General features: G+C 44.3%; 1 protein-coding gene across 8 annotated transcripts in view; it reads left to right on the plus strand.

Annotated features, from left to right (window-relative positions):
* Positions 1-17,673, plus strand: part of dmd (dystrophin) — a 2,562,635-nt gene that overhangs the window by 1,015,106 nt on the left and 1,529,856 nt on the right. For all 8 annotated transcript variants that reach the window (XM_086007360.1, XM_086007362.1, XM_086007361.1 and 5 more), the window contains one exon: positions 3,630-3,810. In XM_086007360.1, coding sequence (XP_085863486.1) covers positions 3,630-3,810 — 181 coding nt within the window. The remainder of the gene's footprint in view (positions 1-3,629; positions 3,811-17,673) is intronic.

Below are 17,673 nucleotides of genomic sequence, written 5' to 3' on the forward strand. Positions count from 1 at the left end.
AAAAGGATAGAACAGGGCACTTTCTAAATGGTGGAAGGCTAAAAACAGTGGTGGTTCAAAGAGACTTGGGTCCAGGTCCATAGATCATTAAAATGTCATGAACAGATGCAGAAAATAATCAAAAAGGCTAATGTGATGGTGATGCTGGCCTTTCTATCTAGAGGACTAGAATACAAGGGATGTAGAAGTTATGCTGCAGCTATACAGCCCTGGTTAGACCACACCTGGAGTACTGGGAGCAGTTCTGGGCACCACACCTCAAGAAGGAGTGCAGAATGATACCCGGACTTCAAGGGTTAAGTTACGAGGAGAGATTACACAAATTAGAGTTGTATTCCCTAGAATTTAGAAGGTTAATGGGGTGATCTGATCAAAGTTTTCAAGATATTAATGGGAACAGATAGGGTAGATAGAAAGAAACTATTTCCACTGGTTGGGGATTCTAGGACTAGGGGGCAGAGTCTAAAAATTAGAGCCAGACCTTTCAGGAGTGAAATTAAGAAACACTTCCACACAAAGGGTGGTAGAAGTTTGGAACTCTCTTCCGCAAACGGAAATTGATGCTCGATCAATTGTTAATTTTAAATCAGAGATTGATAACTTTCTGTTAACCAAAGATATTAAGGGATACGGGCCAAAGGTGTTACGTCCCAGATCAGCCATGATCTCATTGAATGGTGGAGCAGGCTCGAGGGGCTGAATAGCCTACACTTGTCCTATGTTCCTAATATTTTAAATGACAACTCTACTTCAGCTCATCAGTGCTCTCTGCCTTTCAACTCCCAACTTTAGTTTCAGCTCCCACATAACTTCGATCCCTGACAGTAGTCAGTAACTTTATGGCTCTTCTCTACACTGCCTCCTGGGCTTGAACAGCTCTTTCTTGGTGACCAGAACTGGATGCATTATTCGATGTATGGTCTGACCAGCATTCTATGAAGTTTGATCGTACCTCCTCTGACTTACAGTCTACTATTTATCTACTTGCTCTAAACAGAGGGTTCATTTTATCATGGTGCTTGTTAAGCAATATTGGCCCAGAAATTCGGGTCGGGGGCTTTCCGCAGGTGCAAGCCCCCAACCTGCACTTACCTAGCGCGCTGGCCGTTGAGCTGTGGGCCTCTGTGGGATTCCGATCCTGGGCCTCCTCCAACTGGTGGCGCGCAGTGCTTGCGTATCCCAGGGGCGCAGTTAGTTCGATGCGTCCCCTGGGATCACGTGGGCCATGGAGAGCCAATGGTAGCAGGGAATGCTTCATTCATAAGTTTGACAGGAAGAGCTGTCAAACCTATAAATACTATAAGCCCCAAAACATCACTAAAACTTCAAATAACTTTTTATCACATTTTTATAATAACTATAAATTACATGAAATAACTATTTCAAACAATAATTTAAATTTTTGAAAAAATTAATTACATTTTCTAACGGGGCTAAAAATAAACTCACCTTTCTTTAAAGTATTTAAAAATAATAAACCTGTGGAAAAAATGTTTTAATTTTATTAATTCACCACTTACCTTGTTAAAAGCAGGCCTTGCGCACGCGCTGCCTCTCCGGCACATGCGTTCCATCTGTCAACCCCTTCTTTCAGGGGAACGGAAGTGCCGGTTTCCCGCGCATGCGCAGTGCATGCATGAAACCGGCACTTTGGTTGGGCCTACGCGTGAGTACCCCGTGCGTACTCACGCGTTGGGACCCGAATTTCTGGGCCATTGTCTAATTACTAATTCTTTACTTGTTGCTGAAATGGGTACTCTTTTTAGGTAAGCTCCCTAATGGCTGAAACACTTTCCACTGGGCAAGCTGATGATACGCTAACTCACTGAGAGCAGTGCTAACTTTGTGAATATTACTGAAATATAAAGTGACCACATATGGTTCAAAATTCTCATCTTAATTTACAAATACCTCTATAGCTTCACCCCAACCTGTCTCTGCAGCTTCCTCCAGCACTACCTTCCAGTACATCCAGTAAAAGCTCATCTTGTTCATGAGACCTGCCTGCTACACTCTCGACTCAGAACCTACGTTGGAATAGCAACTCTTGTTGGGAAAGCAGGCATGGTTTTAGAACAAAAAAATCATATTGTATGAATTTTTTACATAAAAAAGATAAATATGGGGATAAAAAATAGGTATATTGTTGGAAGGAGTATTAGGAACACAGTATTGCATAATCTTTCTTTATATATGTAATGTAAGTAGTGCTCCAAGCTAGATGTCTTCTGTCGTATTAAGCACATCAACATTTCCTAAAAAGAAATCTCTCTTCACTTTTTTGAATGACAATACAATTTCAGTGGTCTTGTCACCCTAATAAATAAAAAAAAATTCAGATTTTAGTCAAACATAATTGCGGACTGTCCCTGGTCAGACACTATGCTTGTTTGGCAAATGGAGATTTTTGTAGCACGACACATATCTGGTTGATATACATATAAGAGTGATGTATTTCCTCAGTATTAAAAATGCTTCAGCAGAGTTTTATCAAATTTCACAAGTGTCTACCACTTATCAGATACAATGTTCAAACAAAGTGCAAACTCCAATATTAAAAAATTCTACATTCATGAAACTCTGTTTGACAACTTTATTTGGTTGGAGAGGGAGGTGACCTCACATAGAAGTGGTAATGAAATATTTCAATACAATTTTGACTGTGTTTGTAATATTGAAGAAACAGGTCTTTGTGGAGATGGTGCGCCTTTGATAAGAGCGTATATGAACAAACGCACGCATGCACACACACATGTTATTTTACTTTGCCCTATGTGTATGCCCTTCTCAGCATATCCTGACAGCTTTTCAATTTGATTCCTACATCCCCTGTCAAAATCTTTCATGAAGCCTCATTTGCAAGCAGTGCTCATATTTCTAGTATTTTGTTGTTGATTATGTTGGTGAGGATGATAAAATCACTCGGGGATAGAGAATTTTTCCTATTTTCACCCACTCACTGCATCAACTTCAACCTGATCTGGCACAGCACAGTTTAGATGCCATCGCTGGTTCACACATGACTGCCCACCATTGTACCTTAATGCCACACGCAGAAAAGCACTCTTGACTGCATTCATCTGTATTTTCCACACAAACTAACCATCCTTGTGCTTTTGGCGAGCAAGGTCAACTTTGCCGATTAGTGCAAATTAGCATTTAGTTATATACGTACTTGTGCTGTGGACTAATGTTTACTACGAACTCGATTCAGGCTGTCCTGGCTCAATTAACTTAACAGCCATGACAACAATGAGAGAAGATATGAATTCATTCAGTCCTGCCTGACTTAAACCCAAGTCCATCAGTGAAAGGCCAGTGCTCTCCCAAATCACCATGTCTCCCAGCCCTTCCAGAATCACTGATTCATCTTCTAATTTACTAAATAAATTAACATTGAAAATTTAAACTTCTGATTGGTTTTACAGCAAGATTTAAGGCTGACTAATCAGTGATTCCAGACCAGATCAGTGGTTGCTGGGTTTAAATGCTCCAGAGAAACTGATCAGTCCTGACTTTCATGTGTGTATTAGATGACTTCCCATGCAATATAAAACTTTCAGAGCTTTCAAAAATATTCATATCCTGATATTGACAAAGTAAAATCTTTTTTTGTGTAAACCTTTCAGGAGGAAATCTCGCGATTGACAGCACTGCAGCCGCTGGTTCATAAGCTGACAGAGCAAGGAGCTGAGTTAAAACAGAAGGAGGAGGTGCCCAAGTCTTTAGGGGCTGATATTGTGGCCTCGACCAGTCATTTTGCTCACGTTCTTACAGCCCTGCAGGCCCGAGAGAAACTGTTGCAGTCTCGTAAGTGATAAGTGCTCATACAGGATATGCTTAATCGTGCTAAAAGCCAATTTTTCAGTCAGTAAAGTTTCAAACATGTGGAATTGTATCTCTCTAACCAAAATGTTCCCAAATCATAGAAACAATTCATCTTTTGAGAATTATAGTAGCAGTTTTTTACAAAGCACAAATGGTATTGCAAGATCCTCAGAGGAAGGGATGCATGCGCTATCTCATTTTTTTCTAAATCATTACTGAACACTAACCTTCGAAATAGTTCAGGTGGAAGAGCAGAAGTCTGTGTCACAGACACTGAATATCCTTTGCACGAATCAAAGTAACCGGGGAGAAACTTCTGGCTGTAGTTCTATAACTCTCTATTGAACAAACATTTCAGCACTTGCACAAGAATAGAAACATAGAAGATAGGAGCAGGAGTAGGCCATTCGGCCCCTCAAGCCTGCTCCGCCATTCAATGAGATCATGGCTGATCATCCAAACTCAGTACCCTGTCCCTGCCTTCTCCCCATATCCCTTGATCCCTTTAGCCTTAAGAAATATATCTAACTCCTTTTTGAATATATTCAATGAATTGGCCTCAACTGCCTTCTGTGGTAGAGAATTCCACAGTTTCACCACTCTCTGGGTGAAGAAATTCCTCCTCATCTCTGTCCTAAATGGCTTACCCCTTACCTTTAGACTGTGACTCCCCTGCCATCGGGAACATCCTTCCTGCCTAGTCTGTCTAGTCCTGTTAAAATGAAAGTTTTTAAGAGTTCAGAAGTAATATGCTGCTGCTTTCCAGTCACTGTTATCTTTTGTTATATAAAGACTCGACTGCATTGATTTTCCAAGCCCAAGAGTTGAAACTCCAATTAAAGGCAGCTGTCAATGCTCTGCTTCCTCTCATTCTCCATTCTTACCGATTTAACCTTGGTGCTTTGATCCAATGTTAGTTTTGTAGGAACGGAGGTTCCTATCTGAATAAGGTATTCGACTCGATGAATCAAATCAACAGGTTTTAATGAACAATGAAGTTAACAGGGAAACTACAGGAGAAACGGTACACAGGTCTATTCAGCTTGCTGGGCACTCGACAACTACTGGAAGATTCTGGAAGCTGACATCATGACGTCATCGCGTTCTTCGCGCCACTGGCGGTCACGTGATCGGCGTCCTGACGTCATCACGTGGAGTGCAGTAAAACACAATACAGTACAGTTAACAGGCAGTTTAAAGGTGCAGTCCGCGGTTGCACTACACTGTAGTTAAAGGGATTATTAATAATTGTTCTGAGACCCTTGGTGGCTCCGCCACAGGCGCCCCCCCAGAATCCACTTTAACGGACATTGTCAACTGAGTAGGAGGCTTAATCATCCTGGCCGAACGGCAACGAAATTCAGGCAGCGGAAACGGGTGCTCCGGTCGTGGAGATATGGTGCTCCACCCCGTGCCGAGTGCTTGCAGCTGAAAAAGTAGGCCTGGTGAGCTCCGGGAATTCGCCGAGCAGGCGCGTAAACCCGTCTTGTGACGGAACCGCACAGGCCACCGACCAGGACACGGCGGTGCTGCGGTGGCAGGGCACTGCATGGAAAGTGGACGCATTAATGAGTCGGCAGTGTTGGACGTCGACCAGCAGACCGTTTGCACAGAAAAAATCAGCACCCAGGATGGCCTGTGAGACCTTAGCTGTAATGAAGTCGCAGACAAAACGCTGACCGGCGAAGGTTAAGTTTACCGTCCGTTTCCCGAACGTACGCATGGCAGCGCCATTTACTGCCATGAGGGAAGGCCCCTGGCCGCCGGATAGTAGGTCCAGCTTTGAAGCTGGGAGGATGCTGCACTGGGAACCAGTGTCGCACAGGAATCATCGGCCCGTAACGGAATCCGTAATGTAAATGAGTTTGCCCGCTGAGCCCGCTGCCATAGCTAACTTGCTGTGCTTTTTAGACCTTGTCATCCGTCCGGTAGGACGCGGGCTTGTTGGAGTTTTTTTTTCTTGAGGGAAACTGCAAGGAGGCCGGCAGCATCGAGCTTTGGAGCCAAAACGGGCGTGGTACGCGCACCATCCTGCTGGGGGAGGGCTGGGCTTCGCTCGCGTGGGGGAAAGGCGCCTCGTGGCTGCACAACATTGCTGAGTAACAGTAAATATCTTGTCTGCCTCTGCAGCGAGTTCAGCACCGTCTGTGATGGCAGTGTTGGCCAATGTCGCCTGAACCGGTTCGGGTAGCTGGCAGAGGAAAAGCTCACGGAATAAAAAGCATTGGGGTTCCGCGCCCAACAGCGTGAGCATTTGACTCATCAGCTCTGACGGTTTTGAGTCCCTGAGGCCGGGCATGGAAATAAGCTTGCGTGCCCGCTCCAACTTATTAAGATCAAATACCTGTAGCAAACGGGCTTTAAGCGCTTCGTACTTGCTCTCCTCAGGTGGGCTTCCAAGGATGCTGACGACCCACGAGGCCGTGGCACTGTCGAGAGCGGCAACCACGTAATAATAACGGGTCGCATCCGCTGTGACCTCCCGGAGAGCGAACTGTGCTTCTGCCTGGAAAAACCATGCTGCTGACTGCTGTTCCCAGAACTGCGGCAGTTTAAGGGCGACGGCGTTCGTGTTCATTCTCGACGAAAGTTGTCCGACGAGATCGGGGTCACCAATGTAGGAACGGAGGTTCCTATCTGAATAAGGTATTCGACTCGATGAATCAAATCAACAGGTTTTAATGAACAACGAAGTTAACAGAGAAACTACAGGAGAAACGGTACACAGGTCTATTCAGCTTGCTGGGCACTCGACGACTACTGGAAGATTCTGGAAGCTGACGTCATGACGTCATCGCATTCTTCGCGCCACTGGTGGTCACGTGATCGGCGTCCTGACGTCATCACGTGGAGTGCAGTAAAACACAATACAGTACAGTTAACAGGCAGTTTAAAGGTGCAGTCCGCGGTTGCACTACACTGTAGTTAAAGGGATTATTACCAATTGTTCTGAGACCCTTGGTGGCTCCGCCACAGTTTCTTCTTTTCTCTCTTACAACTTCTGTTTCTCTGCTGACCAAAGCCTACTGTTTCTCTTGATCTTCCCTACACTTTCTATTGCATATACTGATTTCCAGCCCTCTGCTTCTTTTAACTCTCAGTTACAAACTTGTTTAGTTTTTGCTATTTTCTTTCCTTTCCTAATGTTGCATATTTTCACATAACACACATCATTTTACCTTAATTAATTCCTCTGATAGCTGAACAGGTTTACACAATGAGCAATTGGGTCATAAAGGCTAGAAAGTTCTCAGGTTCAATCCCTTGTCTGTGCTAAATTAACAAACTGCAACTAGGAATGTGGCAGGGTTGCAACAATTCATATTTGCCATCCAGGTGAGGGAGGGGAAAGTTGTCCAGGCATCTGGCTCCTGATCATTATCCAGTGACCCCTGCCAGAAGTGCACATGGTGGGAACAGGACTTGCCCTCTATGATAGAATAACTTAATCAGCCCTCACTGTCAAAGCTCACACATTAATCATGGATAATTGGATGAGGTGCTGGAGGGGAACTAGTGCCTTGGAACTAGACTGCAGCAAGAAATCAACACCTTGAAGAGGGAAGGAAAGAAAATTGACATGAAAAAATAGTTTCTCCTTTGGAGGTTTTTTTAATTGTAAACTTTTGCTTTTACCTTTTGTGGAGGGACGTCAATGCAATGCTCCTTCAGCTCCTTTGATACTACACCAATTCAGGTCCTCCCATCCAGTCTTCTTATTAACATAAAATTCCGAACTCCACTGCTTTCCTGGTGGTACTTATCTCAATTTGCAAAGTGATTGAGTTGCATATCCAGGTATTTGCACAGAACTAATATAATGAAGTGTTTCAAGGTGCTTCTCTAAGGGACTGTAATGAACAATAAACAAGGTAGTGAAGGAATAATCCACACTTTATCCTCAAACACTGGTGCTTGGGTTTGGTGACCATTAGTGGAAAACCTTCAAGAATTACTGTTTTGTGACATATCTGAATGACAGCGGATGTAAATTAAGGTAAATTAATCACCTAAGGCCTGCAACGTTCTTTAAATCTATATCAATCATTTGGATGATGGGACCAAATGTAACATATCTAAGTTTGCTGATGATACAAAGCTGGGTGGGAATGTAAGTTGTGAGGAGGATGAAAAGAGGCTTCAGGGGGATATAGACAGTCTAAGTGAGTGGGCAAGAACATGGCAAATGGATAATATGGAGAAATGTGAAGTTATCCACTTTGGTAGGAAAAATAAAAAAGCAGAGTATTTTTTAAACGGTGAGAGACTGGGAAATGTTGGTGTTCAGAGGTACCTGGGTGTCCTTGTACACGAATCACTGAAAGTTAACATGCAGGTACAGCAACAATTAGGAAAGCAAATGATATGTTGGCCTTTATTACAAGAGGATTTGAGTGTAAGAGTAAAGATGTCTTACCGCAATTACATAGGGCCCTGGTGAGACCACACCTGGAGTATTGTGTACAGTTTTGGTCTCCTTACCTAAGGAAGGATATACTTGCCATAGAGGGAGTGCAATGAAGGTTCACCAGACTGATTCCTGGGATGGGGGGATTGTCCTATGAGGAGAGATTGAGTAGACTAGGCCGTGTTTAGAAGAATGAGAGGTGATCTCATTGAAACATACAAAATTCTTACAGGGCTTGACAGGGTAGATGCAGGGAGGATGTTTCCCCTGGCTGGGAAGTCTAGAACCAGAGGTCACAGTCTCAGAATAAAGGGTCAGCCATTTAGGACTGAAATGAGGAGAAATGTCTTCACTCAGAGGGTGGTGAATCTTTGGAATTCTCTACGCCAGAGGGCTATGGAGGCTCAGTCATTGAGTATATTCAAGACAGAGATCAACAGATTTTGGGATATGGGGATAGCGCAGGAAAGTGGAGTTGAGGTAGAAGATCAGCCATGATCTTAATGAATGGCGGAGAAGGCTCAAGGGGCCGAATGGCCTACTCCTTCTCCTATTTCTTATGTTCTAAATTAAGTTCAGTTTTCAATTCTGACCCTTTTTACCTACAGGCAAATTGAGTTGCTTAGTCGCTATATTGGTGTTAAAATAACGTTTGGCCCTTGTACTTGTCAGGCACATTTTCTCTCATGGAGACTGGTAGCAATATTACAGGAAACTCTCTGGTATCTGGCACCGACGGGACCGGGATGGTGCCGGTTGATTAAAAATTCTGGATGATGGAGAGGGTTATCTACCGAGACTATTTTTAACAAACAAAGAATCAGACTCCTGTTATTGAGGTGTTCGGACTTCTGACAGTGCCAAGAAGCCGAGTAGTGGCAGTTTGGAGAACTACCCCCACTGACTAACCCAGCCACCGCGGGAGACTCGGACTTGGCAACATTTCCGGTCATTGAGGTGTTTTCGGAGTATAAATTTTGCTAGTTAATAGAGAATTCTGGATATTTAGGTGACGTTTAAACGAGAGTTTCCTGGTATTGCCAATGATGCTGACATCAAATTTGCTAACATTCAAAGTGGGCATTTTGCTTGTCTGCTGCCGGGCAGAAATTTTTTTTACACCAATGGCGGCCAGATGACAACATCTGCTTTACTTGGTATCACTGCAGTGGGTAAATTTTCCTTGCTTAACAAAATTAAACCATTGTTTGGTTTCTTGCCCGATTGAAGATGCCATTGGAATGCCAGATGCGAGGTAACTTCCAGGGTAACTTCAACTGTTGTGCAATGGCTCAATTGTAGTGCCAACATTGGAAGAGAAAATAATCTGATGGGATCTGGCACTAATTCCCTATTTTGCACTCAATAAAGAGGAAATCGATTGTTCGACAGAAGTGTTTTGCCAGAATCTACAGATACACGTGGCACTCTCATTCTGTGTGCATATATATGGCATAGCATGTTGCAATACAAGGTGCCAGGACGTGAGTTTGTATCTATAATCTTTCACTCATTGAGTTGCCTATTTCAGCCTTTTAGTTGCAAAGAGATGCTGAGCCGAAGCCAGGCTATGTACAGGATAAATGTTCAAGGTTCAATTTGTGCACTTACTAAACTGAGATGGAGTCTTGTGAAATGCTGGGATGTGACACAACCCAGGTTGATTCCAACTGGTTTTAAATCAATTATTAACTTGGGAGCTTTTACTTTCTATATAACATTAAAATAAATAATTTAAATTTGTTGTAGTTTTACATCAAAGCTAATTTCTAGCCATGATTTAAGCAAATTTATGGACTGCTTGTAAGACACATGAATAATAATGCAATTTACTGATATTTATATTAGCTGTCACCATAAATACCATGATGGCACTGAGTGGTTTTGAATGAGTCCATGACAATTAGATAAAAGTAGGCTCTCTTACAGTTGTGAGTGAATTAAGTTTGGGGATTAATAACATATATGTAACGCCTGAAATAAAGCAAAGCATCTGCTTTCCAAGTGTTTGGGGCATGGTTAGGGGGGAGGGAATTCTGTATTCCTGATGAGCACTGTGCTGTAGCCAGTTTTAGTATTTTGGAGGCCCTCAGTTAGTCAGCCATAGGGACCTCTTGCCTGTTTGCCCCTTTCCACTCCACTGTCTGGGTTAATAATTAGTTTTTTTTTGAAGCATTGTCTTGTTATCCTGCTGATGTCTTTAAGAGTAGAAAATTAAAAAAAGAGAAAGTTACTTGCCAAACAATATATTTCCTGGATATATAAGCACTAATTTTTCTTACATATTCAACTGTGGTTGGTGTACAGAAATCAAATAACTTATTGTCCTTTTTTGTAATATTTAATCATTCTCATTAAATGATCAACATTTGAGACAACCCATCCATTCTTGCATAAATGTTCACATATTTATTTGAAACTTTCATGGGATTAAATTTACACATTCATCTTGTTAATCAGGACATAACTGGTCTTCATTTCAAAGATCAAAGCTGACATCTGTAAAACAATGAGTTCCAGTTCAACACTCTTCCATCTCTTGTATATCTCTGTCAAGGCTATTAGTTACAGCTTCAGTTCGAGACATATACAAAGCTGTTCAAATCTTTTGAAGTGCTTGGTGGAGATTTTTTATATTTCTGTCTCAATTTTTGTGTTTAATGCTTACAAGAGTGAATAGCAGGCGTTGGACTCAGATTTATTGGGATGGGGACAAAAAGCATTGAGAGTTCGACTGGGAAAAATATACCTTCACTATTTAAAAAAAAATTAATACATAGATTTAATGGACACCAATTTAAGATAATTAGCAGAAAAGCCAGAGGGGTGGGGGGAGAGAATGAGGAGAATTTGTTTTACTCAGCGTGTTGTTATGATCTGGAATGCATTGGCTGAATTGTTCGATTCAGTCGTAACTTTGAGTGGAGAAGTGAATATATACATAAAAAGGTCAAATTTGTAGAGGTACGGGGAAAGAGCAGGGGAGTGGAACTAATTGGATAGCTCTTTCAAAGAGCCGGCACAGGTACGATGGGCCAAATGGCCTGCTTTGTACTGTATGATTCTATAATGCCTCAGGTCTGTACAAAATTGAATGAATAGCTGACATATCAGAGAAATCTAAAAGTACACAGAAAAGTTAGCACAGAGACCCTGATTAAACAAAATGATAAATGTTTCCCTGACCAGCGAGGCAAGATTTTCCAGTCCCTTTTTGCCTGGCCTGTTGCAGGAAATAGTCTGAAAGTGATGACAGCTGTTGAATACATCTGCTCAACTATGGTGGGCATATTCACATTGGGTAGTAATGATGAGGTGACCTCAAAACATCATGGCCCATAATTTCCGATAAGAGGCATCCTGCGTGCGGATACCTCCTATCGGGAAAGAATCTACACCCTTACTGGAGGGCTCCTGAAGTCCGGACTCTTCCGCTCCTGGGCCTCTTCTGGAGCGCGCACGTAAAGGCCCGGGTATCCCAGGGGCGCAGGTAGTTCACAAGCGTCCCTGGGATCCTGTGGGCCAGGCATGCCAATGGGAGAAGGGAATCCCCCTTCATACTTTTAATAGGTAGACCTGTCAAAAGTATGAATGGGGATCACTGAAAAAAGACAGTACAACATTAAATAAATTAATTTTTAAAAATCACATTTTTAAAATGAGTTAAAATTACATTAAATTAAATATTTTAAACAAAATTAATTTTTTGAAAAAATAATTAAAGTTTTTTACGGGGCTAAAAATAAACTTTTTTTTGAAAAAGTTCTTTTTATTTTACATTACATTATAAATGAGTGAAAAAAATTATTTTTTTACTTTTTTAAAACTCTTATGCTGGTAAAAGCAGGCCTTACGACCGCTTTTACCAGGCGTAAGATTTTTAAGGGATTTCAGCGGGCAGAGGTTGTGCAGAAAGCGGAACCCCCCCCCCTCCCCCGGCAGAGGCCCTTCTCCAGGGCAGGCATCCGATCTGTTAAAAGGATTCTTGACAGCCTGAAACCGGCACTTGTGAGGTCCCTACGGGTGTGTACACAGCTCGTACACACCTGTAGGCATCGGAAATTACAGGCCCATGTCTTCTGGTTTTCCATCATTATTGCCATAGCAACTCTTGCTGTGAGGTACACCAGCATTTTCTAAGCATCCAGTGTTGTCATAGAGGGCAGAAGAAGATTTCCAATTTTAGAACGGCCCCCACAAGATTGCTTTCGGTGACCCATGAATTTTTCACCTTTTTAAACAGCTGGCCTTCATCTTCAGCAGCCCCACTGGCAGGCAGCCCCACTCCACTTACAAAGGCGCCCCAGGCTTGCAGCAGCCATTTTCCCCTGCTCTCCCTCATCCTGGGCAGCCTCCATGACACAGGTGGGAATCCTGCCATGAATCCCTTAAGAAATGCAAATAGGTCTGTGTTGCGTTTGCAAAGATAATCCAGAGACCGTCAGCAGAGTTCAGTTCACGGTGCTTTTATAATGGCTGCCACACACACACACTCCCAGGCACAAGCAATCGAATACCTATACACAATACAATGATAACAGCACTATCAAACTCCATGTGCTCAGGTCAAGGCAATCGAGTACCTATCACCAATGTCAGACATAACATTTCCTCCCCCCTCACAGAATTTCAAACATGAAATGTAGTGACAAAGTCCTGTAGGTGGCCAGGGCGAGAACTGTTAAGTATGCGTATTGTATTGAACAATTAACACAAAGACTTAAACGTATAACTCAAACAGGTCTTTACTGGTTGGAGGTAGGGACTGCACGTAGGTCTTTACTTCATGCCCACAGGCGGGAACTGAGGGGAGATCAGTACCCACAGTACTATTTATACCCCTATGGCCAGGAGTGGTACTGCGTATCACTACGCCCTACAAGTAGTGCAGTCCTGTCCATAGGTTCAAAGTAGCACACATATTACATACACAACATTCCTCCCTTCCTAGCTTTACAGTCATCTCCCCATTTAACATAGCGTAATAACATATATACATATATACCTTCAGGTTTACATAACAGAATAACATAGATACATAGATAACTTCATGTCAAAACAGATCACAGATTCAGTCTCTGCGGAAAACAGTTCACAGATTCAATCTCTGTGGTGTAGTCGGTTCACGTTGCTGGAGTGACTCATTCAATAGTCCTTCCATGGATTTAACAGTTTGAACTTCCGAACTGAATTGGCTCCGTTCGGAGGGACCACGTGTGTGATCTGGTAGAGGTAATAATGGTTCAGATGGGTCATCTTCTGTTTCGACTTTTCCTTTTCTGCTTCTTGGAGACTCTCTGGGCTCCACTGTCAGCTGCCAGCTGCATGCGCAGTTCCTCCTTCTCTTCCTCCTTTTTCCGTAGTAGAGCCACCTTCTCCCGATGTTCCGTAGACTTTCGGTGCTCCTCCATGATTTCTGTATGGTGGGAGTCGAAGTTACAAGTTGGGCAGGACAGGACATAGTAATATTCGGTGTCGTCCTGATCTAGGCCAGCGAGAGGGTCTTCTATTTCCTCCATACCCAGCTGGGCGTTAGCCAGCTTTTGTTCCAAGTCCAGACATCTTTCCTGAAGAGACTTCTTCATGCGTACCTCTTCATCCAGCTTTTTCTGGGCTTTCAGCAAGTCGTTTACTAATGACCTCATTTGAGATTTTACTACTTCAACTTCTTTTGGAGATTGATTGATCGGACTATTCAATCCCTCTACCGGAGCAGCTGTTTCAGCGGTCTGTTGTTCTACGTTGACGTGAGTCAGCGTACTTTTGGCATCCAAGGGCTGCTCTGTTGCAGTCATCTCAGTCTGTGTTGCCACCTCAGCTCTTCCAATAACCTTTGAGAGCTCCGAACCCCTTTCGTTTGAATATTGAAGTTCGTGTTCAAGTTTTTCCCATTTCAGAGTCCTGTCCTTCAGCATATGCAGGAGTTGGCTGACCGTTAACTCCTCTGACATCAGACGTTTTGTGTGCTCCTGCTCCATTTTCTCCATCAGCTGCTTCTGTTGTCTTTCCAGATTCTCCAACTCTATATCAAAGAACTCTTTCGTTGCATTCAACTCTTGCTCAAAACGGCGAAGCATTTGTTCTAATTGCTGTTGTAGTTTGAAATGGAGTTGAGTTCGAGCCCGGTGTCCCTCAGAAATGGGCACATCAGTAGACTTGCCAGACTCAGAATCCACAGTTAAACTATGTTGTTGTTGCTCAGTGGAATTCTGTGCTGAAACTTTGTCTTTTGCACCTGAGTTGGGCTTACCATCATCCGTTCCAGAGTCTGGGCCGACTATCTTCACCGAGTTCTCACTCGTTATTGTTTGTAGGAAATGCCAGTCCATATTCATTTTCCTAATCCACTCCCGTCCTAGTAGTGGAGAACCTCCTTCAGATATCACATATAAGTCCATTATTTGACTGTCTTCGCCCTTGTGGACCACTGCAACCTCTATTTTCCCGATGGGGTACACTCTTTGCCCCGTGTATGTTTTCAATATAATCCCCGTATCCTGTAGGGGAATATGTTGGAATAACTTTCCGTAATCTTTCTTATTTATGACCGTCAATGCCGATCCAGTGTCCAATTCCAGTTTTACTTGGACTCCTTCTATCTGAAGAGTGACCCAAATTGTCTGGAGGTCTGCACCCTTACCAGCGTTGAGTACTCTTCAGCTAGCCAGTTCATTACAGCTTAAGCTAGCCAGTTCATTACTGCTAGCGTCTGAATCGGACTCCTGTTCGGTCACCTTGTGTACCTTTGCGTATTTTCCTTGCGGTGACTTCTTGTTGCTGGTCTTCTTCCCTGACCTGCATACTCTAGCTATATGTCCAAGCCTACCACAAGTTCTACATTCTTGGTTTTTAAACCAACACTGGTTCTGATCATGCGTTGTCTTTCCACAACGATAACATTTGCCAGAACTCACACCCAATTTGTGTGCACTGAGCTCCGGTGACCGTAGCTGCATTACTGCCGTGCCTCTCGCTGCGGCTTCGTGTGCTGCTGCCATAGTGACCGCCTTCTCAAGCGTCAGCTCATTCTCCTCGAGCAGTCGCTTTTGTGTATCCTGTTTAAATAAACCACACACAAATTTGTCTCGTAGTGCATCTGTCAGTCCCGTTCCAAACTGGCAATATTTCGCTAATTTACGCAATTCCAGCAAATATTCAGCATTGCTTTCATGCTGTAGCTGCCTTCTGTCGTAAAATTTAAATCGTTCCGCTAGCATCAGCGGCGTGGGGTTTAGATGATCTTTCAGGACAGTAACAATCTCATCGAACGTCTTATCCGCCGGTTCATCTGGTGATAACAGGTGTTTCAATTGCCCGTATGTCTTCGCACCCATTAAATTTAATAATGTTAGAGCTTTATCTTGGTCACGAATTTTATTGGCCTTACAATAATTTTTTACTCTTTCAACATATATGGCCCAATCTTCGAGGTCACTATCAAAGGTGCTAATATTCCCGTGTTTAGGCATTGTAGATTTGCAATTTCTCAGATTTTCTTTTCTTTACTTGTTATCAAAGATGGCGGCTTCCCGCTCTTGCCGTCGTCCTCCGCCCACAAAATGGCGGTTTTCCCGCGCTTGGCGGTCTTCACCCGTCCCCCGACGCCGTCTCCCTTCAGCCCCCGTGTGCGGCCCTTTTCTTCGCCGCGATCGCCCGAGTGCGGCCCTTATCAGCGAATGCGATCGCTGGATCGCGAAGTGGCTCCCGACCGAAGCGGCTCTTGCTCGCTCCCTCCCGGGCTCTGGCTTACCCGCTCGCGCGTTTCACCGCGGCTCTTATCAGGGATTGCGATCGCCCTTATCTTCTCCAACTTCCCCAGCCCTGTCTTTGCAGCCAACGCTGCACGGCTTACCCCACCACCTAGGGTGAACAAGGAAACTGCAGAAAGACTTCTGTCAGTCGCTGGAAGCTGTCAGGATGGCTGCTGCACTCCAGTGCTCAGTCGCTGATGGAGGCTTCAGAGTCCTAAAGCCTGTCGCTTCTAGTGGGGTGGTGATGTTGGAAACCTCTCTTCAACTGCCGCAGGGTAAGAACCTGACTCGTCGCCAGTGTTAAGTATGTGTATTGTATTGAACAATTAACACAAAGACTTAAACGTATAACTCAAACAGGTCTTTACTGGTTGGAGGTAGGGACTATACGTAGGTCTTTACTTCATGCCCACAGGCGGGAACTGAGGGGAGATCAGTACCCACAGTACTATTTATACCCCTATGGCCAGGAGTGGTACTGCGTATCACTACGCCCTACAAGTAGTGCAGTCCTGTCCATAGGTTCAAAGTAGCACACATATTACATACACAACAAGAACGTGTACGAACAGGCCGAGGTGTGGACTGGTGAAGAGCAGGCCGAAGTGGGGACTGCTGAGGAGCAGGCTGAGGCACAACATCTGCTTGGGGGTTGGCTGGCTGAGTCACATGTGCATCCCGCCACTCTGGGGGTAAGGCTTGGGGTTTAGGTCCGTATAATCCCGCATCAGGGGGTGCTGGCACCTTCCGAAGGCGGCTGGCATGCCACCGAGAGCCGTCGGTGAGGCAGAAAGTGGCTGGTCCAAGTTGGCGGCTGATTTGGAGAGGGGAGGACCAGAATGACGCCATCTTATTATTGCAGTGAGGCCTGCGGACTCTGACCCAATCGGAGACTGAGATGTTGGGCGCCTTGGCCCTCTTCGACTGGTCGAAGCGGAGTTTCATCTTCTCCTGCTGTCTAGCGACTGTGGCTTGAGCCGGTGGAGCAGGGCTCTGAGCTAGCGAGGAGCGGAGCCTGCCAAGGGGCAGCATAAGTGTTTAGTCTGTGTGTTCTAGTTGTATTTAAGATTAATTACTGACACAGACTACAAGAATAACGTTTCAACAGGTCTTTACTAGTTGGAGGTCAGGGCTATACTAACAGCAATATCACTACACAGTACTTATATACCGGTGGTCACCACCGGTATTATGTATACAGCAGCCAGAGAAAGTAGTACATCTCTTAAGGTGGAACAGGCTTAAGTTCTCTTAAGGTGGAACAGGTTACATACACCACAATAAGCTCACGGCCTAGCATGAGGGATGCGGGTGAGACCCCTGTAGTGGAATGCTGGGAGGCTCTGTAGTGCAGCAGTGTGTGGAGGAGGGCCTTGTCAAACGCACACCCCTGGGATAGGTGTGCTCTGAAGCCATTTTTCAGTGTCTGGTTAAAACGCTCCACCCCCCCATTTGACTCGGGGTGGTAGTACGCTGTGCGAATGTGATGGATGCCCTTGCTCTCAAGGTAAGAGGAGAGTTCCGAAGAGACCATTTGGGGGCCATTGTCTGTGGTGATGGTCTTTGGATGCCCCCAACGGGAGAAGAGGGACTCAAGGATATCAATGATGACCCGAGAGGTGACGGAGCCCACGGCAGTGACCTCTGGCCATTTTGAGTGCAGGTCATAGGTCACCACTAGGAACC

The sequence above is a fragment of the Somniosus microcephalus genome, chromosome 14 (assembly GCF_052327205.1).
Source record: "Somniosus microcephalus isolate GS21.2 chromosome 14, FLI_Smic_1.0, whole genome shotgun sequence".
NCBI lineage: Eukaryota > Metazoa > Chordata > Chondrichthyes > Squaliformes > Somniosidae > Somniosus > Somniosus microcephalus.